General features: G+C 43.9%; 1 protein-coding gene across 1 annotated transcript in view; it reads left to right on the top strand.

The window, feature by feature from the left end:
- The first annotated feature begins 367 nt into the window (after nt 1–367).
- Nucleotides 368–24,212, top strand: part of LOC122944110 (alcohol dehydrogenase class-3) — a 38,565-nt gene continuing 14,720 nt past the window's right edge. The window contains exons 1-7 of the mRNA XM_044302346.1: nt 368–483; nt 2,832–2,933; nt 4,243–4,384; nt 7,046–7,133; nt 17,847–18,066; nt 20,541–20,801; nt 22,658–22,793. Coding sequence (XP_044158281.1) covers nt 466–483; nt 2,832–2,933; nt 4,243–4,384; nt 7,046–7,133; nt 17,847–18,066; nt 20,541–20,801; nt 22,658–22,793 — 967 coding nt within the window. The 5' untranslated portion in view covers nt 368–465. The remainder of the gene's footprint in view (nt 484–2,831; nt 2,934–4,242; nt 4,385–7,045; nt 7,134–17,846; nt 18,067–20,540; nt 20,802–22,657; nt 22,794–24,212) is intronic.

The raw sequence follows: 24,212 nt of genomic DNA, 5'->3' as shown, positions 1-24,212 counted from the left end.
AGTGTGAACGTACCCTAACAAATGACAAACCTACTCCAGACAGGGACTGAGGCAGGGACTGTCAGAGGATAGTCTAATTCATGACAGGCCCTGCACCTCATCACAAATCAGCCACATCCTACTGCAGCGGAGGAACTATCAAATGACCCCCATTATATGACTCAAAAAAAAGTTTTAAAAACACAAAACGGCTAATCAAGTTTTTTTCTTAGGCTTTATTTGGTCCCCAAAACTCTAGGAACAAAACTGTGTGAAGGAGCCCAGCGTGTACTGAGGGCGGTGCGGTTATGTGTTACACATGTTCCCGGCCTCCGCCTGCATTGTGTGAGCAGCCGCACGGCGTGCTCGGGTCCTTCCGTACAGCAGGGGGCGCTCCCACGACTTCCTCTTGTAAGTGGCTGAAGTGCAGGGCGCCTACATCCAGCGAGTAGAGCTGGTGACGGGTGTCACAGTGCTGCGTGGACCATGGACACTGCGGGGAAGGTGAGCGGGCGATAATGGCTGCACCTATGCAGCTTTATCATCTACAATATGTTTGCTTTTCTGTAGCAGTATCTGTTATTTTTGCCCCTCCCTGTGTAATAACGCAGCGGTTTTCTCCAGTACTCCCAGTGTGAAAAGGGCAGTGAATCCCTGAGAGCGGCCATAGCCCATGGGATTACATGTCAGATGCACATGGAAATAATCCGCAAGGTGTGGTGGAGATTTGTGAATGCATCATCATGGTGATTTTCTGCATGCAATTCTGCTGCGGATTATCCACAGCTAGGGATGAGCCAAGTCGTGTTTTAAGTTTGGCGTGCGAGGTTCGGGTTATCGAACACAAGTTCGCACGTCCCTATCCACAGCAGCAGCAAAGTAGGGAATGTGTCATCAGTTTGGACCATTACCTGCAGTCATACGTTGATAGTGCTGCAGGTGAAGAGGCTATGAGCGAGCGGACCTGCTATGAGCGAGCGGACCTGCTATGAGCGAGCGGACCTGCTATGAGCGAGCGGACCTGCTATGAGCGAGTGGACCTGCTATGAGCGAGCGGACCTGCTATGTGTTGCCATACCTGTAAGAGACCAGACTTACTTTGATGTAGAAAATCCATTGCAGATTTGTGGCAAAATCTACATAGCTCTTGTCCAGACTTAGATTTTGTGGTGGGTTTGCTGCAGATTTTATTTGCAAAGGGTGAGATCCTTAGCAGGAATCCACAGCTTAACCGGCACGACTTCAACGGGGCGGCAAAAGATGTGGACAGTGCTCCATGTGCCGTCCGCAAAATGATAGAACATGTCTGCATTACGGACAAGGATAGGACTGTTCTATTAGGGGCCGGCTGTTCAGCAAAATACAGAATGCACACGGACGCCATCTGTATTTTTTGCAGATCCGTGTTTTACGGTTGTGTGCCTGAGCCCTAAAGGTCCGGCTACACAGTGAGTCGGTGACGTGTTATAATGTATTTCAATGGTGTTGCAGTGCGACATGCCACATGTTGAGACTGCAGAGCGACAGTCGCAGAAATTTTTTGACTTGGATGGATTTTCTTGCGACGGTCACGTCGCAGCATGTCCCATAGCAACACCATTAAAATGAGGACCCTAAGGGCTGTTTCAGATGAGCAGGTCCAGTACAGAAGTCACGCTCAGTGTGCGAGCGTTATTCTCCGTTATGAACGCTGCTATTTTTGCAGGAGCGCACGGCATTATACTGACTTATAATGCTGTGTGGCTCTGCATGACCTTACTGATACAGGACCATAGTGACATAACTGCTCCACAGGGAGCAATTGTGATAAAATAATAAAACGCTATGGGGCACATTTACTACTAAACGCCGGTCTTAATGAAGCCCCATTGCTGGCTGTGGATTGCCAAGGTTATGATGAGGCACCGGCGTATCCAGCCCCACTTCTAAATGTAAGACCGCTTTCTAGTTGTCTTACATTTAGACCATTTTTTTACACCTAAGGGCTCATGCCCACGAGCGTAAGCAATGCACAGGCGCAACCGTGGGGCAGCTGCATGCGGATTGCGGACCTGTTCACTTGAATGGGGTCTGCGATCCACATCCGGTGGTCTGCACCGCAAAAAAGTAGTGCATGCACTACTTTTTTGTGGAATGGAAGAACAGAACCCCACGGAAGTTCTGTGGTTCCGTTCTGTTCTGCACCGCATCTCCATGATTGCAGACCCATTCAAGTGAATGAGTCCGCATCAGTGGTGTGGAATGCATACGGCTGGTGCCCTGTGTATTGCCGACCCACCGTGTTCGGGCAGCCGTATGGCAAAGGTCATGGGCATGAGCCCTAAACCAGACGTAGAAAATAGTAAATGAGTTGTGCTTGTCATCCCGTCCCCGTCCTTCTTCTTCTTCTTCTTCCCTTTTTTTTTTTTTTTTTTTTTTTAGACCTGGTGTGAGCAGGGAGAAGTTGCAGGTTGCAGCACAACTAACTGTTTGAGCCGCAATCTGCGCCTGAAGCCTGAAATACGCCTAATTTAGGCATATTTCAGCATAATAAATGACCCTGTATATTTTTATCCTGTGCCGCTTTCAGCACTGCTGCTCTAATTCTTCTTGCTGCAGTAGTGCCGTGCCGTATACACAAGCGCCAATGTAGCCAGTTGCTAGTCTTAACTATATATGGCTCGTGACCTCTGAGGCCAGTGATTGGCTGCTGCAGTCACTTGCAGTGTATGGGTAACAGCTTGTAACTACGCATTATTTTAATGTTTTATTTTAGCTGTTGGCTGGGGGGGGGATGATTTTTTTTTAAATAATTTGGATAAGCAGTTTATCATGGTCTTAACTGGAAGGGTGTTAATTATTTCTCATTTTAGGTAATTACATGCAAAGCAGCAGTTGCCTGGGAGGCAGGGAAGCCTCTGAGTATTGAAGATGTAGAGGTGGCGCCACCCAAAGCTCATGAAGTGCGCATTAAGGTAACTTTTTGCATAGTGCCCTCTGTATTTATAGTAGTATGATTGCAGCAGGAACAGTTTTATAGGGGCAGGAATGAGTAACCATAAATGTAGTCTTTTATTACCTTACTGTTTGCAGTAATTCAGTGAAACCATGGGTCACAATGAAATATTATACATCTCCATGTGGATACAGGCAGGGAAACCTGTATTACTATGCACTGTGAAGGGGTTCAGTATCTGATCAGCAGGGGTCCGGCTCCCAGCACCCCCGCCAATCAGCTCCATGCAAGTGCTGCCTCCTCTCCATTACACTTGCTGCGGCAGCGTAGTGTAATTACAAGTACTCGCTCCATTCGGCTGTATTCCCTTGAGTGAGGTATGCATGCTCAGGAGAGAAGTAGGCTGGCCATGTCTTAATCCTGCCCAATTTGGCTTGATTGAGGTCCCTGAGGACTGAGAACCGTTTCCCTAGCTCATCTGAAATCCTATGCATGCGCCATTGTCTTCTAGTTCCGGCACAACGAAGCTGGGGTCTACTGACCTTGACTCCTTCCTCAGGGATATCAATCAAGCCACATTGGGTGGCGTTAGAGCTTGATTTCTTTCCTGAGCATCTCCACTTCCTTGACTCCACATAGATAATTAGCCTATAGCACAAGTATGGAATATTCCGTTTTTTTCCTATTATTCTGTTGGTTTTTAACTCCTGTATCTGCTTTGGCTGATATTAACACCTTTTTAGAAAGCCCAGAAGTGTGGCAGTCAGCTTGGGGTGGAGGTTTCGAGAGCTACAAGCTTCTCACAGGTTCCCTTTTGGGGCGTTTTTTTAATCATTGCATTCTAACTTATTTTACACAGCGAGTCCTGTCAGATAGAAGCCCTGATGGCTCGTGTAGCCTTATCTCTGATCTCCTAACATCTCAAACACTCACTATAGCTCAGTTCTCATCAAACTGATAAATTCTCATCTTAAATAAGTGTTTATGAGCTGTTAGGAGATCAGAGATGAGGGCTACACATGAGCCATCAGGGCTTCTATCTGACAGGACTCGCTGTGAACAGAAAGCCTGCTACTCTGGAAGTACACAGAGACTGACATCTGTACAGAGAAAAGGCCTGAATTTTTTTTTATAAAACCCAATTGAATAAACGATTTGTAGCCTAAAATAAGTAGAATGCAGTAATAAATAAATGCCTCCAATGGTGTCCATAGCCTTTAATGCTGTTGATTGATCTACATACTGAATCACATAAATGAAGTTTAGAGGTGTATTATCTGATGCTTCCTATATGAAATCACAAGTGACACCCCCTTGAATATTTGTAGATTGTGTCCACAGCTGTTTGCCACACTGATGCCTATACTCTAAGTGGTGCTGACCCTGAAGGATGTTTCCCAGTGATTCTTGGCCATGAAGGAGCTGGCATTGTAGAAAGTGTAGGAGAAGGTGTTACAAGAGTTAAAGCCGGTAAGTACAAATCTACAGGATGGTCCTGGAAAGCAGGAAAGTCTTGAGATAAGGAGTGGAGTGTGCCCGATGTATGAAGCTGTCACTCATGTACGGGCAGTGAATAGCTCTGTCCGCAGTCACTCCAGTGCTGCAGCAGCCAGCTCCATCCTACATATATGGCCGATTTCGGGAACGGGTTTATTTGTTTTTAAATTTTAGATGCTTTAGAGCAGGGGTGCACAACCTGCGGCCCGGGGGCCACATGCGGCCCTCAATACCATTCTATGCGGTCCCCAGCCATCTGGTAGCAGACATATATGTCTATCTTTGGCTGCTCACATGAATCTTTCATGTATGGTCCCTTTAGATGGGAGTACTAGAAGTGTAACTAGACATTTAGAATATATACTGTGTGTTCAATATGCCATAAATATAGTATTTCACTTGGTAGTACCCCTTTAAAGATTATTTTTGGCCCTTGGAATTGTTTCAGGTTGACAATGTGGCCCCCAACCAGAAAAGGTTGTGCACCCCTGCTTTAGAGCATACAAAAGATAATTGCAAAGGTGAACATACTGTAGCTTTTAAATGGTCACTAACTTTTCACCCAACTTTACATAAATCAGTAGTACAAGTGACCATAAGCAACATTATAATATGTCTTAGAGAAAAATGTCTTGTTCCCCCTTTATCAGCTGCTCCCCACCTTGGTTCCTAAACTAACTTTCTCAGAAATTTCTGCCAAGTCCATTTTGAGATAGACCAGCTGACAGTATCGGATCACACATCAATAGATGTCTGTGGAGAGGGGAGGGGGAGGAATGAGACCGAGAGAGAAATACAGCCAAAGGGACTGCACCAGCTAAATAGTCAGTTTCTGTCTAAGGCTAAGTGCCTTAGGGGTCCTTCACATGAGCGTGTCCATATCGGGAATCACGCTCCATGTGAGAGAGGGATCCTGCGTTCTGGACTTACAGAAATGTAGGGCATTATCATGTTTGATAATGCTGTGTGCCTCTGTCTGACCTTTCTTCTCCAGAATCATACTGACAGCTTTATGTCAGTATAATTCTGTTATAGAAAGGTCTTGCAGAGGCACACAGCATTATCAATCATGCTAATGTCGGATTCTTTTGTAGTGAAGACTGCACGATCCCTGTCTCACACGGAGCGTGATTACTGCTAGGGAAACTCGTGTGAAAAAGCTCTTAGGCCCCTTTCACACGGGCGAGTGAACGCATTGCACCTGCACTGAATCCTGACCCATTCATTTCTATGGGGCTGTGCACATGAGCGGTGATTTTCACGCATCACTTGTGCGTTGAGTGAAAATCGCAGCATGCTCTATATTGTGCGATTTTCACGCGACGCAGGCCCCATAGAAGTGAATGGGGTGCGTGAAAATCGCATAGCATCCGCAAGCAAGTGCGGATGCGGTGCGATTTTTCACGCATGGTTGCTAGGTGACAGTCTATTCACTGTATTATTTTCCCTTATAACATGGTTATAAGGGAAAATAATAGCATTCTGAATACAGAATGCATAGTAAACTAGCGCTGGAAGGGTTAAAACAAAATAAAAAATGGTTTAACTCACCTTAGTCCACTTGATCGCGTCCTGGCATCTGTCCTTTGTTGAATAGGACCTGTGGTGAGCATTGCAATAATTACAGGACCTTTGATGACGTCACTCCGGTCATCACATGGTATACGTCACATGATCTTTTACCATGGTGACGTACCATGTGATGACCGGAGTGACGTCATCAAAGGTCCTGTAATTATTGCAATGCTCACCACAGGTCCTATTCAACAAAGGACAGATGCCGGGCCGCGATCAAGTGGACTAAGGTGAGTTAAACCATTTTTTTATTTTGTTTTAACCCTTCCAGCGCTAGTTTACTATGCATTCTGTATTCAGAATGCTATTATTTTCCCTTATAACCATATTATAAGGGAAAATAATACAATCTACAGAACATCAATCCCAAGCCCGAACTTCTGTGAAGAAGTTCAGGTTTGGGTACCAAACATGCGCGATTTTTCTCACGCGAGTGCAAAACGCATGACAATGTTTTGCACTCGCGCAGAAAAATCGCGCATTTTCCCGCAACGCACACGCCTCTTATCCGGGCCAAAAATATGACGCCCGTGTGAAAGAGGCCTTATTCACATCACACAGATCACGTCTCTAAAGTGACCTCCATGATCCTGGGCCTGCTTCTTAGTCAATGTGAAAAGTTAGGAAGCAGATTCTCCTCTACTTTCTGTGTGCAGTGATTGGCAGCTAGTCTCCACCCACCAGGTCTGGGAGAATTGCAAACTAAGGGTTTAGCATACAAGTGAGAGAACTGCTAAAATGCTAGTTACAGGTCATATAATGGTTCCTCATGTATACACGCTGTACTATTGATCAATGCAAAGTTTGTTGAAAGGTTAGGATTGCTTTAACTCTTTTTACATTTGTGGAGCAGCCATTTTGCGATGTCCAAGAATCATATACTGTACCTAGACATTATTTTAATATTACAGAAATACATAGGTTTACTTGATGCATACACTGATGCATGTGTAGATGGAAGTAAAATGCAGATTAGTTACAGGCAGGCTTATAAATTGTTAGTTGTATGACATTACTTGGTAAGATATAAAACATGGTCTGTGATTTTGTATTTTTCAGGAGACAGAGTTATTCCTCTTTATATTCCTCAATGTGGGGAATGTAAATTTTGTGTGAACCCTAAAACCAACTTGTGTCAAAAGATCAGGTAATTTTTGTGCCTGTGGAACACTGACTATCTCTTGCTTTTCAGTAATACTCTATAATAAGAGGAAATCAAGCACACAGCAGTGTAATCGAAGAGCTCTTTAAACCTGGCACTCTCATTGGATGCTACCTGTTATCAATTTGTGAAATTTCTTTGGTTCAGGACCTTCTTGAAATTTTAATGTAGTGTGTCTGAGCATTGATTAGAGAGGGTCTGTGTTTGGACCCCCCCCCCCCCCCCTTTCCCCAACTAGTAACACCCAGTTGTCAATTTATTCTTACATTTTAGGAGAAAAAACTGAGGGATACCACAGTGTAAAGTTCTAAGAAAAGCTCCAAAATTAATAAAGAATGCATTTATTTACTAAAAATAGAAACGTCAGGAGAGCTGACAAGTCCTCTTTTTAAGGTCATCATGCACAATGCCATGCGTTGGCTGAAGTGGTGTAAAGCACAGAGCAGTGGAAATATGTTCTCTTGAATGGTGAATCATGTTTCACTGTTTTGGTGGATGCCGAGAGAACACTACTACCAGAATGCATGGCACCTACTATAGAATTTGGTAGAGGAGGAGGGTAATGGTATGGGTCTGTGGCTCAGGTTTTGGGCTAGGCCCCTTATTTCCAGTGAAGTTTATGCTACAGTATATAAAGACCATCGAATGCTTCCAGCTTGGTAGCAGCAATTATGTGGAAGACTCTTGTTCCAGCATTACTGTGCACAAGGTGATTTCCATGCGCACTTGGCTTGAGAGGTTTGGTGTGGAGGACCTGGAGTGGCTTGCAAAGAACCACAACAAGATGCTTTTTAGACCGAATGGGTACAAGCTCCTAAAGACATGCTCTAAAGTCTTTTGGAAATTCTTCCCAGAGGAGTGCAGACTGTATAGTATCAACAGGAGCCCATATTTATATTAGTTCAGTAAGCGTTGTACATGTGGTGGTCAGAGTTTTTGTACTTTTTGCCATATAGTATACGTATTTATTTTTCTAATTTTTATTTTATTTTTCTCATTCATTTGTTTTTCAAATCTGACGTGTCACTTTATGTGGTAATAACTTTGGAACACTTCTTCGGGGACTTCCTGGCTGAATGCCTTTTGATTTTATGTTGGTTTGGCTGAATACTGATGCCTTTCTGGCTGAACACCTTTGCATCTATGCCTGCTTGGTTGAACGCCTGGTCGGCTGAGCGCCTGTGCCTAGTCGGCAGGGTTAACTAGTTCTGTGGCCATGTCTTGTTGTCAATTTGTAGTTTAATGGTCTACAATAAGCATAGCACTCCAACAAAGCCCTATAATGCTCCTGGTGGGGAGGGAGAAGATGGTCCGGACCATATTGCTTGGATGGCCTACAGAAGGTATGGCGTACCAGCAAAGCCCTATAAGCCTCCTTGTTGGGAATGAGGATATGGGCAGGACCATATTGTTTGGATGGCCTCCAGGACATTTTGCGTACCAAAAAAGCCCTATATGGCTCCTAGTGGGAGTAAGAAGATAGGCTGGAACATTTAGTCTGGATGGCATACAGGGGGTATGGCGCACCAGCAAAACCCTATAAATACTTGGTGCCGATCTAGAACTTCCCAGGGAGCCCCTGGAGGGTCAGCGGTTATCTGCTAGGGTCCTTCGAGCGGTAGTTCCCGGCAGTGGGGACCCTATGAAGTCTGAAGGGTCCAAGGAGCTCTTTGGACCTCTTGCGGCAGATCCGTGAGCTCTTCCAGGGGATGGATGCCACGGTAGGGTTCCATCATGGATGCCAGATTGCGAGTAAATTTGGAGATTTTGATGTCTGAAGTTCTCCTGGCAAATGTAACAAAGGGCCTCCAGTGGATCTTGGATCACAGCATCTGTCTCGCAATATATTCTGCACCAAAGGAATCTCGCCTTATAAGACGCAATCTCCCCCCCCCCCCCCACCCGGCCCAAAAAAGTTGGGGGGGGGGGAGATAGCAGTGCGTCTTATAGGTCGAATGCTGCGACCGTCGGGTGTATCGGCTGAGAAGGAGGAGGGGCTAGGGGCCGGCATCTGGTTCTGTAATGGCAGCGGGGCCCGATGCAGTCACTGTATTCTACTACACACTGTAGTATAATCATATCCAACTTGTGGGTATTGTTAAAGTATTTAAATCATCTTAAATCCAGCACTGTACTACTAACTTCTTGGTAGTCAGGAGGCCGGGCGGGCGCTCGCAGCGTAGCTCACTACGTCATGCGCCTGCTCTGCCCACTTTATGAATGAAGCAGGCGGCGCAGGTGCCTGACGTAGTGAGTCACGCTGCGAGTGCCTGCCCGCCCAGCCTCCTGACTGCCAAGAAGTTAGTAGTTAGTAGTACAGCGCTGGATTTAAGATGATTTGAATACTTTAACAATACCCACAAGTTGGATATGATTATACTACAGTGAGCGGGGCCCGGTGTAGTAGAATACAGTGACTGCATCGGGCCCCGCTGCCATTACAGAGCCAGATGCCGGGCCCCATTCACTACACAGGGACACTGTTATGGGGGATCTGTGGATGACACATTAGATAAGATGCTATATATGTGTCATCCACAGATGCCGCCACAATGATCCCCCTCCATAACGGTGCCATCCACACACCGCCATTAGATCAAAACCCACCAAAAGCACACCTTTTGGTTCAAATTTTTTTCTTATTTTCGTCCTCAAAAACCTAGGTGCGCCTTTATAGGGCGAAAAAATACGGTACTTCTCTAAAATGTTTTGTTAAATCTGTTATGATTATTTTGATAAACACTTGATGAGGAGCCCATATGAGATTTCTTTTGAGATTATGCTGGGTTTTAAGTATAATTTCTAGTATTGAAATTTACTAGGTTTTGGGATGTTATTGATCCAACTTGGCTGAAGGGAAAAATGATAATTACACTTACCGGTAATTTGGATTTTCCAGAACCCATGACAACACCCCTCTAATTCCCTCCCTGATGCTTATGGTTGATGAGAATTGTTTCTGTCTTTCAAGTAAAAAAAAAAAAGGGAAGAATGAAGTAATAGGAATTCGATTTGTACAGCTCCTACTGATCTACTCTGGAATCAACACTGAGGGAGGAAGTGGGTGTTCCCCTTTTTATTGCTCTGAGGCTTCCTGTCCAATTGTGGGGGCAGATCCATATCTCTATGGTGCTGTAATGGGTTCTGGAAAATCCATTTACCAGAAAGTGTAATTATCATTTTTTGGTTTTTAGAAGCAATTCTTTAAATTTTTACGAAAATCAGTGAGCGCCCCCCCTCCCTCTATAGCATTAACAACATTGGTGGCCAGTGTGCGGCCTCCTATCCCCCCCCCCCCCCCCAATCATTGGTGGCAGCGGAGTTCCGATCGGAGTCCCAGTTTAATCGCTGGGGCTCCGATCGGTAACCATGGCAACCAGGACGCTACTGCAGCCCTGGTTGCCATGGTTACTTAGCAATAGTACAATAGTAAAAGATTCATACTTGCCTGGGAGCTGCGATGTCTGTGTCCGGCCGGGAGCTCCACCTACTGGTAAGTGACAGTTCATTTAGCAATGCGCCGCACAGACCTGTCACTTACAAGTAGATGGAGCTCCCGGCCGGACACTAACATCGCAGCTCCCAGGTAAGTATGAATCTTCTACTATTGTACTATTGCTAAGTAACCATGGCAACCAGGACTGCAGTAGCGTCCTGGTTGCCATGGTTACCGGTCGGAGCCCCAGCGATTAAACTGGGACTTCGATCGGAACTCCACTGTCACCAATGATCGCGGGGGGGGAGATGGGAGGCCGCACACTGGCCACCAATGTTGTTAATGCTATAGAGGGAGGGGGGGCCGATGGGGGGTGCACACTGTGCCACCAACGAATTAATACAATAGAGGGAGGAAGGGGGGGGTGCACACTGTGCCACCAACGAATTAATACAATAGAGGGAGGAAGGGGGGGGCGCACACTGTGCCACCAACGAATTAATACAATAGAGGGAGGAAGGGGGGGGCGCACACTGTGCCACCAACAAATTATTACAATAGAGGGAGGAAGGGGGGGGGGGGGCGCACACTGTGCCACCAACGAATTATTACATGGGGGGGGGGGGCCGCAGTGGCCACCAATGATATTTAAACTGGGGAGGGGGGGGGGGTCTGCCCCCTGCTGCCTGGCAGCCCTGATCTCTTACAGGGGGATATGATAGTACAATTAACCCCTTCAGGTGCCGCACCTGAAGGGGTTAATTGTGCTGATCACGGCCCCCTGTAAGAGATTGGGGGCTGCCAGGCAGCAGGGGGCAGTCTTGTACACAGTTTGTAGTGTATTCTAACTAGAAGTGTCCCCATCACCATGGGAACGCCTCTGTGTTAGAATATACTGTCGGATATGAGTTTTCACGAAGTGAAAACTTAGATCTGAAAAAGCTTTTATACAGACGGATCTTCGGAGCCGTCTGTATGAAAGTAACCTACGGCACGGATCACGGACACGGATGCCAATCTTGTGTGCATCCGTGTTCTTTCACGGACCCATTGACTTGAATGGGTCCGTGAACCGTTGTCCGACAAAAAAAATAGGACAGGTCATATTTTTTTGACGGACAGGATACACGGATCACGGTCTCGGCTGCAAAACGGTGCATTTTCCGATTTTTCCACAGACCCATTGAAAGTCAATGGGTCCGCGAAAAAAAACGGCACAACGGCCACGGATGCACACAACGGTCGTGTGCATGAGGCCTAACAAAAACTCTGTAAACTGATGAAAGGGCGCAGAAGAAAAGGAGCGCCATATGGTTTTTGGCAGGCAGATTTTGCTGGACTAGTTTTTAGACACCATGTCCCATTTGAAGCCCCCCGATACACCCTACAATAGAAACTCCCAAAAAGTGACCCTATTTTGGAAACTACGGGATAAGGTGACAGTTTTATTGGTATTATTTTGAGGTACATATGATTTTTGATCGCGCTATATTACGGTACAATTTTTGTGAGGCGAGGTAACCAAAAAATGGCTGTTCTGGCACAGTTTTAGTTTTTTACAGTTCATCTGACAGGTTATATCATGTGCTATTTATAGAGCAGGTTGTTGCGGACGCAATGATATAAAAATATGTCCGCTTTCTTTGTTTCAGTTTTACATAAAGCATTTTTGAAAAATTATGTTTTTGTGTCTCCATTTTCTGAATGTAATTTATTTGAAAAAAAATTCTGTTGATCGTCTTGTTCCGGGGCTCTTTTTTTGCAGGAAGAGTTGAGTTTTTATTGTTACCAATTACATATGATTTATTTTTTATTTTTTTTATCATCATTCATTATCACACTTTATGGGGCAAGCTAGCGCTATGTGACCGCTGGGGCCGGGAGAGTGCAGGAGCTGTCGGGTCTTCCACAGACCTCGATCAGCTCTGCACTGAGGCTGTACAGCCTCTCTGGGGGGTGTATTTCCCGTGTAACTGGGGTTAATATGTCAGCCTCAGTTACAGGAGAAATCAATAGTGGGGGAAAAAAGTGAAGTTAAATGTCCCCCAGAGGTCTTGTATGACCTTATGGGGGATGCAAAGTGTAAAATAAAAAAAGTGTTAAAATAAAAAAAGGTTTTATATGTAAAAAAATAAAAATAAAAAAATCCCCAAGTAAGGAATAAAAAAATAAAAAAAATGTAAAATAGAAATAAAATAATACATATTTAGTATTGCCGCGTCCGTGACGGTTGGCTCTATAAAATTATCACATGATCCACCCAGTCCAATAAACGCCATAAAAAAAAAAAAAAAATTATAAACTGTTAAAAAAAAGCGATTTGTCACCTTACATCACAAAAAGTGCAACACAAAGTGATCAAAAAGGCGTATGTCCCAAAAAATAGTAACAATAAAACAGTCACCTCATTCTGCAAAGAGTCCCTACATAAGAAAATTGCTGAAAATTAAAAAAATATAGCTCTCAGAACATGGACACATTGAAACATAGTTTATTTGTTTAAAAAATGCTAGTATTGTGTTAAAGTGAAATAAAAAAAAATATATACATCTTAGTTATCGCCGCGTCTGTAACAAACAGCTCTATAAAAATATCACATGACCTAACCCCTCGGGTAAACGCCATAAAAAAAAAAAACTGTGCCAAAAAAGCTTTTTTTTTTTTTCTTGTCACCTAACATCACATAAAGTGCAACACCAAGCGATCAAAAGGTGTATGCCCCCCAAAATAGTACCAATCAAACTCGCCTCATCCCACAAAAAAAATGAGACCCTTACTAAGACAATCGGTCAAAAAATAAATAAAAAACTATGGCTCTCAGACTATGGAGACATCTTTTTTTGTTTAAAAAATGCTATTATTGTTTAAAACTTTAAATAAATAAGAAGTATACATATTAGGTATCGCCATGTCCGTAATGATCTGCTCTATAAAAATGTCACATGACCTAACCTCTAAGGTGAACGCTGTAAAAATAAATAAATAAATAACTGTGCTTAAACAACCAATTTTTGGTCACCTTGCCACATAGTGTTATAATGAATGATCATACGTACCCAAAAATGTTACCGATAAAATCGTCAACTCTTCTTGCAAAAAACGAGCCCCTGCACAAGACGATTGGCATAAAAATAAAAAAAATATGGCGTTCAGAATATGGAGACACAAAAACATAATTTTCTTTCAAAAATGCTTTTATGTAAAACTGAAACAAAGAAAGAAAGACCTATTTGATATCATTGCGTCTTTAACAACCTGCTCTATAAAAATAGCACATGATCTACCCTGTCAGATGAATGTTGTAAAAATTAAAACCGTGCCAAAACAGCCTTTTTTTTGTTACCTTGCCTCACAAAAAAACTTAATAGAGCAATAAAAAATCATATGAACCCCAAAATATTACCAATAAAACTGGCACCTTATCCCCTAGTTTCCAAAATGGGGTCACTTTTTGGGAGTTTCTACTGTAAGGGTGCATCAGGGGGGCTTCAAATGGGACATGGCATCTAAAAACCAGTTCAGCAAAATCTGCCTTCCAAAAACCATATGGCGTTCCTTTTCTTCTGCGCCCTGCCGTGTGCCCTTACATCAGTTTACGACCACATGTGGGGTGTTTCTGTAAACCGCAGAATCGGGGTAATATTGAATTTTGTTTGGCTTTTAACCCTCGATGTGTTAAAGAAGAAAATTGATTGAAATGGAAAATCTGCCAAAAAAGTGAAATTAAAAAATTTGCTCTCCATTTTCCTTTATTTGTTGTTGAACACTTAAAGGGTTAACAAAATTTTGTAAAATAAGTTTTAAGTAACTTGAGGGGTGATGGGGGGGGGGGTCTCTACTATGTAAGCCCCACAAAGTGACTTCAGACCTGAACTGGTCCTTTAAAAAATTTAAGATTAAGAATCGCTTCTAAAATTGTAAACCTTCTAAAGTCCTAAAAAATAAAATAAAAAATGACCTTTACAAAATGATGCCAAAATAAGAGACATATGGGGAATGTTAAGTAATATTTTATGAGGAATCACTTTCTGTTTTAAAAGCAGAGGAATATACATTTTTAAAATTGCATTATTATTATTATTATTATTATTATTTTTATTGGTAAATTTGGGATGGTGAAATATATTGACTCAAATTTATGACTGTCATGAAGTACAATGTGTCACGAGAAAACAATAAATTTGGGATGGTGAAATATATTGACTCAAATTTATGACTGTCATGAAGTACAATGTGTCACGAGAAAACAATCTCTGAATGGCTTGGATAAGTGACACCACATAAAGTGACATATGTCAGATTTGGAAAATTTGGCCTGGTGAGAAAGGGGGCAAATGGCATGGATGTGAAGTGGTTAATAAAGGTGTTTGTTTTTTGGCACCATATTCTTGGAGCCATAACTTTACTTTTTTCAATGGGCTTGATTTTTCATTGGTAAGATTTGAGGTACATCTGACTTTTTAATCACTTTTTATTATGGGTTTTGGGAGGCAGCTGCAGAGCGGGTTGCCCGCTGTCAGTGACAGCAGGGCATCCCAGAGAGAAGGCAGGGACAGTTACCAGATGTAACATTGGTGTATTTTTTTTATTTTATTTTTTTGCATCACTCAAGGTACAGGTTAGATTATATCCATTATGTAGGTGATTTTTATTTTTATTTTATCTTTTTGCAGGGCAAAGTTTTTTTCTTTATTTCTTGTGTATATATTCCCGTTTACATTTTTTCACTTTTTTTAATTTTTTTTTTTATTTGTTTTTATTTAAAGGGAGTCTGTCACCAAATTTGGACATTACACACTGCTTACATGTGGCTCTAGCATAACTACCCATGATTCCAATGGTACCTTTGTTCTTTTGTTGTGACTTTTACCAGCTAAAGAAACGCTGTTTAATCCATATGTGGTGTAGGTGCCCTGGAAATTATGACACACTGATCACTGAAATAATACACTGCAGTACTTCACTATTGCAGTGTATAAGTGTCAGTTTTATACTGACAGGCAGCTTATTATACCCTGCTTCTGGCTGTATCTAAGCCTCTGTAGATTGGCCTCCAGCTGCCCTGATGCTGCTTCATGTTGTGGAGGAGCAAGAGGGACAAACCGAGGAAATTGCTTCTCTGTATAAGGCCTCATGCACATGACAGTATTTTTTTCACGGTCCGCAAAACAGGGTTCCGTTGTTCCGTGATCCGCGTCGGTTTTTTCTTCCATGTGTCTTCCGTGATTTTTGGAGGATCACCAGACATGAAGGAAAGTTTAAAAAAGTCGTTTTGGTGTCCGCCTGGCCGTGCGGAGACAAACGGATCCGTCCTGATTTACAATGCAAGTCAATGGAGACGGATCCGTTTGACGTTGACACAATATGGTGCAATTGCAAACTGATCCGTCCCCCATTGACTTTCAATGTAAAGTCAGGAGTCCCTATCGGAGTTTTCTCCAATCCGATGGTATATTTTAACTTGAAGCGTCCCCATCACCATAGGAACGCCTCTATGTTAGAATATACCATCGGATTTGAGTTACATCGTAAAAACTCAGATCCGACAGTATATTCTAACAGAGGCGTTCCCATGGTGATGGGGACGCTTCAAGTTAGAATATACTAAGAACTGTGTACATGACTGCCCCCTCCTGGCAGTATCCGATCTCTTACAGGGGGCTGTGATCCGCACAATTAACCCCTCAGGTGCCCCCCTCCCTCCCCAGTTTTAAATTCATTGATGGCCCCCCTCTACTGTATTAATTTAATTGCGGCCTCCCCCCCTCCCCCCTTCCTCCCTCCCTCCCTCTACTGTATTAATTTCATTGGTGGCCAGTGTGCCCCCCCCTCCCTCTACTGAAATTAATACAGTAGAGGGAGGGAGGGGGGGGGGGGCGCACTGGCCACCAATGAAATTAATACAGTAGAGGAAGGGGGGTTGGGGGGGGGGGGGGGCGCACTGGCTAACAATGAAATTAATACAGTGGAGGGAGGGGGGGCCGCACTGGCCACCAATGAAATGAATACAGGGGAGGGAGGGGGGGCCGCACTGGCCACCAATGAATTTAAAACTGGGGAGGGAGGGGGGTCATCACTATGGGAATGCCTCTGTGTTAGAATATACTGTCGGATCTGAGTTTTCCCGAAGTGAAAACTCAGCTCTGAAAAATCTTTTATGCAGACGGATCTTCGGATCCGTCTATATGAAAGTAGCCTACGGATCACTGATGCGGGTGACAATCTTGTGTGCATCCGTGTTTTTTCACGGACCCATTGACTTAAATGGGTCCGTGAACCGTTGTCCGTCCAAAAAATAGGATGGGTCTTATTTTTTTTGACGGACAGGAAACACTGACGCGGATGAACAACGGTGCATTTTCCGAGTTTTCAGCGGACCCATTGAAAGTCAATGGGTCTGCAGAAAATCACGGAAAATGGAACAACGGACATGGATGCACACAACGGTCGTGTGCATGAGGCCTAACTGTTTAGATACTGTGGTCACTATTGGCCTTGGCATCTGAGAAGTTGAACTGCCAGGATTAGAGTATTCTCCGGTCCTGGGAGCAGGGCTGTGTAATACAGTCCTGCCACTGATCTCGCTGGTGTACCTGCAACATTAACATGACAGAAATGTACCTTGCACAGCAGGAACTAGCACCTGACTGCAATGTATATTCTGGTTGCTGACTGACCAGCATGGGAGCATTGGTGCTTGATGAAAGACCGCTTTCATAAGCAGATTTATATTGCTGGTTGCTCCAGCGTCGTTTATTGTACTAGAAATACTGCATCTGTTTTGTATTTTAAAAATGAGCTGACTCGCTCTACTACTGTAGTATGTACAACAAAAACGACCACATCAGATAACAATACGTCTAAAACCAATACATGGTATAAAGGGCAGGAAATAAAATCTGTTGTGGTGCAGTTCAGTTAAGGGGTTAAAATATGCTGCGGGCCCTAGCTGTAATCTGTATACTGCACTAATGTGAACAGAGCTTGTAATATGTTATCAATAATCCATATCAGACCTAATAGTGCACAATGTAACACAGATGTTATTTGATATGTGCGCCATTTTACACCATGAACTACTTACTATATTACAGACACCTAGGCAGCCAGCTAATCACACGTAGTATTTCTCCTGTGGGCACCAGGTTTTACCGGTCCACTCCTGGTGGTCACCGAGTGAGACGCTTATTATTCCTTTGTACATCATTGTATCTGTTTTTCGTGGTCTGACGCTGGAATTGTGTGTTTGCTGCTTGTCACAGGATTACTCAAGGTCGTGGTTTTATGCCTGACGGTACCAGCAGGTTTACTTGCAAAGGGCAGCAGATTTTTCACTTTATGGGCACCAGCACCTTCTCTGAATACACAGTTGTTGCTGACATCTCTGTTGCTAAAATAGAGGACTCTGCTCCTCTGGACAAAGTCTGTCTGCTGGGCTGTGGTGTTTCCACTGGATATGGAGCAGCCCTGAACACTGCCAAGGTAATCAGATTTCTGTTACTGCCGCTCCTTTTTTGGGATCCAGTTTTATAGTTAAAAAAAAATAAAAAATTGATAAGGCTTCATTCACGCCTCCCTTGTGTACTCTGATATTCTGTTCCAGCAGAGGACACCATTTCTGGCATAGCCATGCACCACAGGATCCAATTTCACTATGATGGGATCCAGTGGGTTTCTGGTGTAAATGCCAGTTTTCAGCTGGACAGATACCGCTCACACAGGCTGCAGGCTCTGCCACCCGGTTCCCGACCGAATGTGTGCCCTTTTTTTCTTGTTACTTGCGTCTAGAACTGCATACATCTGATCAGGACCCGGGCAGAAGAGCCCGCAGCCTGTATGAGCACATTGGGGAAGGCGACCTCAGCGGAGTGAGGGATCGGTAAGTATTAACCCAACCACCATCTTTCCACAGGACATCTGAAAAAATAGCCTGAGGAACCCATTTAAATGGGATTTCCCCCAAAACACATTTAAAGCAGCCCTGGTTCAAGAAATAAAAATTCACTAACTTGGGAGTGAACAGAATAACTTACTGTTATTTTGACAGGATTAACACGTTGGAGCAACAGAAACACATTACAGTAATACAAGACATGGCATTAAAGTGACCATCCTAGCAAAGCTGGTGTCAAAATAAGACTAGCCTCATCTGTATCTTCTGCCCTCCTTTTCAGCTACAGATCAGCCAATTGCTGGCATAGCTTCTCAGACTATCTGGTGCATTTGGTAGACCAGGACATTTCCTGCTGTCCTAGGACTGGCCAGCACTGCTCATGTAAACAGTTCTGACCAGTCCAAGGGGACTAGTGATGCACATTGTGCATTGGATAATCTGAGAAGCAGTGGCCATCTTGGATGACAGAAGAGGAGCCCAAGAATGAACAGATTTGAAGATGAAAAGGGTGGCACCATGCAAGTGTTATGTTCGTTTCCCAACTAATGTAAAAAAAAAATTTAAGTGGAGAGGCGCATAAATGTCTCCACAAGGTAAGGTAATTAAATGGGTTGGCTTGTTTCCTATATTGATGACCTATCCTTAGATGGGCACCCTGCCGACCAGCTTTTGGAAGAGAACACAGCGCTTGTGTCAGGTCTGCATTCTCTTCACCTTGTTTACCTGCTGATCGATGACATCGCAGTGGCGGGCAGGTGTAAATGCAGCTCATCCATTCCATTAACTTTAAGTGGGAAGGAACATTTACACTCCAGCTCCTCCCCCATTGATGTGAATGAAACGGAGGAGCTGCAATTACACCTATTTACTGCTGATGTTGAAGGTAAGCAGGTACCGAGTGAAGAGAATACGGTGCTGCGTTCTCTTTAAACAGCTGATTGGTGTGGGTGCCTGAAGTTGGACCCCTCTTCATCTGTTATAGGTCATCAATTTAGGAAACTGGCCAACCAATTTAATATATCGCCTCATGCATATGACCATATTGATTTTGCTGTCTGTAACTCGTGGATCCGCAAAACACTGAACCCAGCCATGTGCATGCCACCATTTTTTTCAAACTTCTGTAGAAATGTCATATCCTTGTCTGCAAGAGTAGGTCATGTTCTATCATTTTTGTGGGACCGCGGAATGGACCTACATATGCGGACAGCACATGGTGTGCTGTACACATCTTCTGCGGCCCCATTGAAATGAATGGGTCTGCATCAAATCCGCAGAAAATGGGGACCAAAAAAAAAAAAAAACTGTGTGCATGAGGCAAAAAAATGGGAGTTCTTAGTCTGTCTGACCACCTCATCACATGACAAGGTGGAGTTTGCCTGCTGTATTCACACTGCCACTGTATTCAAAGTCTGTGCATTGGGAACACCCAAAACTGCTCATCTGTGCCCACCAGTCCCATTGACTTTGAGAGCATGCTCATCAGGCACTGTATTCAGACGTGGGGCCCCAGTTCAGATTGTACCCCAGTGTTTATACATCTTGTACACATTGGCATTGGGTAGTTGATAAATGTCCTTTGTGGGGAAAACCTATTTTTAAAGTGTATCTCACCAATCTGTTGGGTGTAATCTTTATTCGTTTGATATACCGTATTCCCTTTTGGACATTCAGGTCAACTTTTCACCTTTTTAAGGAACCCATACATATTGGCCTAAAGTTGATCAAAACAGACTAGTTCAACCAAAAGGATAATTTGTCAGTGAAATGTAGCAACAAATGATCATTTTAGCCAGCTGATGATAGACATCATTGTCTATAAACTGTTTAAGGGTGAAGGAGCTTTCCTGCAAAGAACATTCCCAGAAGCTCCTTTGCCCGCTTCATTGAACATGCATGCAGAGTCTGACTATAATGGCTGATGTGGACTAAAATGTGTACTATGTCTGCGAAACAATCACTAGAAGACCAATCATTCAGAAGTTCAGCCATCTTCTAATGTTAATGGCCATCTTTAGTGTCTCTCTTACTATTTCTCAATAATTTTCACTTTGCTCGTCAGGTGGAGCCAGGTTCTACCTGTGCAGTATTTGGCCTTGGAGGTGTTGGCCTTGCTGTTATCATGGGATGTAAAGTAGCTGGTGCCAAGCGAATTATTGGAATTGACCTGAACAAGGAAAAGTTTGAAAAGGCCAAGGAGTTTGGGGCCACTGAGTGTATCAGTCCCTCAGACTATCAAAAGCCAATCCAGGAAGTGCTGGTCGACATGACTGATGGAGGCGTGGATTATTCCTTTGAGTGCATAGGAAATGTTGGCGTCATGGTAAATATACAGTAATGAAAAAGTGGCTATTTTGCATTCCATCCAAGTACGTTTGAGTTTTTGTTAAATGCCTACTCAAGCTTTAGCAGACCCACCAATAGTCCATCTATTGTCTAAGTATTGTGAAGACATCTAATCCAGTGCTTAGGCAAAACCTGTCCATATGATACTGACAGGCAGCACCACTAGCATATTAGAGGGCTCAGCTCCTGCTTTCCTTTCTGCTGTACGGTTGACCCGGGCATCGCTTAGACTAGGCTGCTGTAAAAAGGCGGCAGCCTAGCTTAAGGTCCCATAGAAACTGCCATATAAAGGCATAAGGCCGCATAGAGACCACCATTTTCAGAGTTGCATTTCTGGTCCTCACCCTCAGTTTCTGTTTACAGACAGCAGCAGTGACGTAGCAGTATATGGCACGTGACTTCTGCAGCTAATTGGTCTGGAGCATGTGCCACTCTGAGCGATTGCCGGCAGAAGTGCAGCCGAGGTGAGGACCAGAAATGCAACTCTGGAAACAGTGGGGATTAAGTGGTAACTGTTCTTTTCACACATTTGAGGGCACATTTCCAGAAGAGTAAAAATACTCTTACCATTTTTGAGGAGTATTTTTAGCCGAAGAGGAGTACGAAAGTTGCAGCAATTTAGATACATAATACGTAGGCTTAAATAATTGTTCACATCTGCGTTGGAGCCTCTGTTGCAGATTTTATAAAAAGACTGGACAAAAAAAGCCCTGCATGCAGGACGACTGTCTGGTAAAAAGACAGGATCCTGAATGGATGCCATCACAGTTAGGGCTCATGCACATGACCGTGCTGTTTTTTTGCAGTCCGCAAAAAACAGATGCCGCTTGTGTGCCTTCCGCAATTTGCGGAACGGAACAGGAGGCCCATTATAGAAATGCCTATTCTTGTCCGCAAAACGGACAAGAATAGGACATGCCTCATAATTTTTGCGGGGTCACGGAACGGAGCAACGGATGCGGACGGCACAAAATACGGCCTGTATACGGAACGCAAAGAACGTTCGTGTGCATGAGCCCTTAATGGTGTCTGTTCAGCTCCGTTCCTGTGAGTTATGTGCCCTATCTGGCACTTCTGTTATTTTCATTTTCTGCTCATCTAACGGAGCACAACAATAGAAATAAATAGCGGCGGTGTGTCAACGTGCCCTGAGAGATTGGTATTTATGCAGAGGAACCATTACAAGTCTAAATAATGTCTCTCCCCTCCGTAGAGTCCCATGTAAATAATCTCTCCCCTTCCGTCAACTTCTCCAACATGCAGTCCAATGTAAATAACATCATTGCCTTTCCTCCAGCACCTCCAACATACAGTCCCATGTAAATAACATCACTCCCCAACTTCTAGCATTGGGTCTGGAGTGAATGCACAGCAGGCTATTATAGCAAAGTGATAAAGTCCAGTCCAGTATAGTGTATCTTCCCTGTACTTGATCCCATGGCTATAATATCCTGCTGTGCATTGACTACACACTGCCCAGCATACATTACACACATGTATACATTAGACACTGCACTACATACATCACACACGCTGCATCATCACCTTGTACTACACATCAACCTGTATGTCAGGGCTGTATTTATCCACCACTCTGGAATCCACTTCAGCTCCACTGCTGCCATGTTCGCTGGTGTCCACGGGCACCGCTCCCCTTACCCTCTGGTTACAGCAACGGCCCGGGAGATAGCCCCCCCCCTTCTTTGTCAATTACAACTATTACTCCCGCCAGCTGCCCCATGCTGCAGGACACCCAAACCGACCAGTAACAAAGCTCCTTTGCTGTAAGGAGCTTCGTTATTGATTATTTCTGGCACCATTTTTGTGTTTTAGAGAGCTGCATTAGAAGCTTGTCACAAAGGCTGGGGGGTAAGTGTCATTGTGGGAGTAGCAGCATCTGGACAAGAAATTGCAACTCGACCTTTTCAGCTGGTCACTGGGCGCACATGGAAAGGAACGGCTTTTGGAGGTAAGAAAATAGGTTTTCGCACCTTGAAGAACACTGTGAAAGCTGCCTGTCTCCTGATTATTATGCATTGTGTATTACATGTAATATACAGTGGCGATTAAAATTAGAGAAGAATTTATGAACACGTGATTTTTTATTTTTTTTAAAGAAATAATGTAATCTACATTGATCATCATTTAAATGATTTTTTGAAAGGGGTAAAACTGAGGATCATAATTAGAGAACAGCAATGACTAGCACAGAGAAAGATTCAAACTAAATTCTCTGAAGGTTACACCAGTCACCAATCAGTAGAAGTGTACAGGCCCTTGCTTTGAATGACTTCTGCACCTCTGCTGCCACAGGACATCACTCGTCTCTCACACTGCTCTGGTGGGATTTTGGTCCACTCTCCTTCCAGTCTCCAACAGTTCTGTGACTGTTGTGGGTTTCTTGACCATAACTTTGTCACCAAGGATTTTCCAGAGGTTTTCTATTGGGTTTAGATTAGGACTCTGGGCTGGCCATTTCATTGTTTCAATGTTCTCAGTTTCAAGGAACTGCTTTAAATTGCATGAAAATTGCTGGCTGATTGAGTGATGAACGCAAGGAAGGAACCATGTGTGGTTAATGAAGGTTCTGATACACACTTGCATTCACTCTGCCATGTAGCTGTATGAGAGCTCCAACTCCTGCTGCAGAAAACACTCCCCAAACCATGACACTTCTTTCTCCTTCACCTTTCACTGACTTCTTTACACACTTTGGGTTCAGTCTTTCCCCAGTTTATCGATGAACATAATGTTTTCCATCAGATCCAAATAAATTAAACTTGCTTTCATCACCAAAATGAATTCTGGACCACTTCTCCTCTGTCCACACAACATGCTCCTCAGCAAAGGTGAGTCTAGCCTTTAGATTCTTTCTGCTAATGAGGTTTGGTCACTGCAGAGTGGTCTTTCAGTCCAAATGGTCTTAAACGTCGAGACAGATCCTTACCTTGTTCAGTGCTGAACTTGAATGAGTTTGTGATGTTGTAAAGATGCAATATTCTAGAAATCAGAGACTTGGAACAACCAACTTCTCTTGCTATGGCTGATAGGGTCACCCCTTTGACCTTCATCTTGACAGCCTGCTGCCGGAGGGTTTGTCACTTTGGAACGGCACACCATTTTGGCAAATCCAGTAAAACTGGAAAGTTACGCCGAATGCACAAGGCCGTGGAACACGGACGTGAGCGATCCCTGGTATCCCGGCCTGGCATCCAGTTGACAGCAGGAGCGCATGACGTCATTGGTTGCTATAACGCTGTGCACTTCATGCTGCCGCTGCACTACAGTGTATGGTTGCTATGTCGCTGTGCACTTCATGCCGCCGCAGCACTACAGTAATACACTTATATGATCCATACAAGTGTATTACTGTAGTGCAGCAGCGGCA

This window comes from Bufo gargarizans, chromosome 1 (assembly GCF_014858855.1).
Source record: "Bufo gargarizans isolate SCDJY-AF-19 chromosome 1, ASM1485885v1, whole genome shotgun sequence".
Lineage (NCBI taxonomy): Eukaryota > Metazoa > Chordata > Amphibia > Anura > Bufonidae > Bufo > Bufo gargarizans.
The sequence above is the reverse complement of the archived record's forward strand: the minus strand, read 5'-3'. Positions and strand labels throughout refer to the sequence as shown.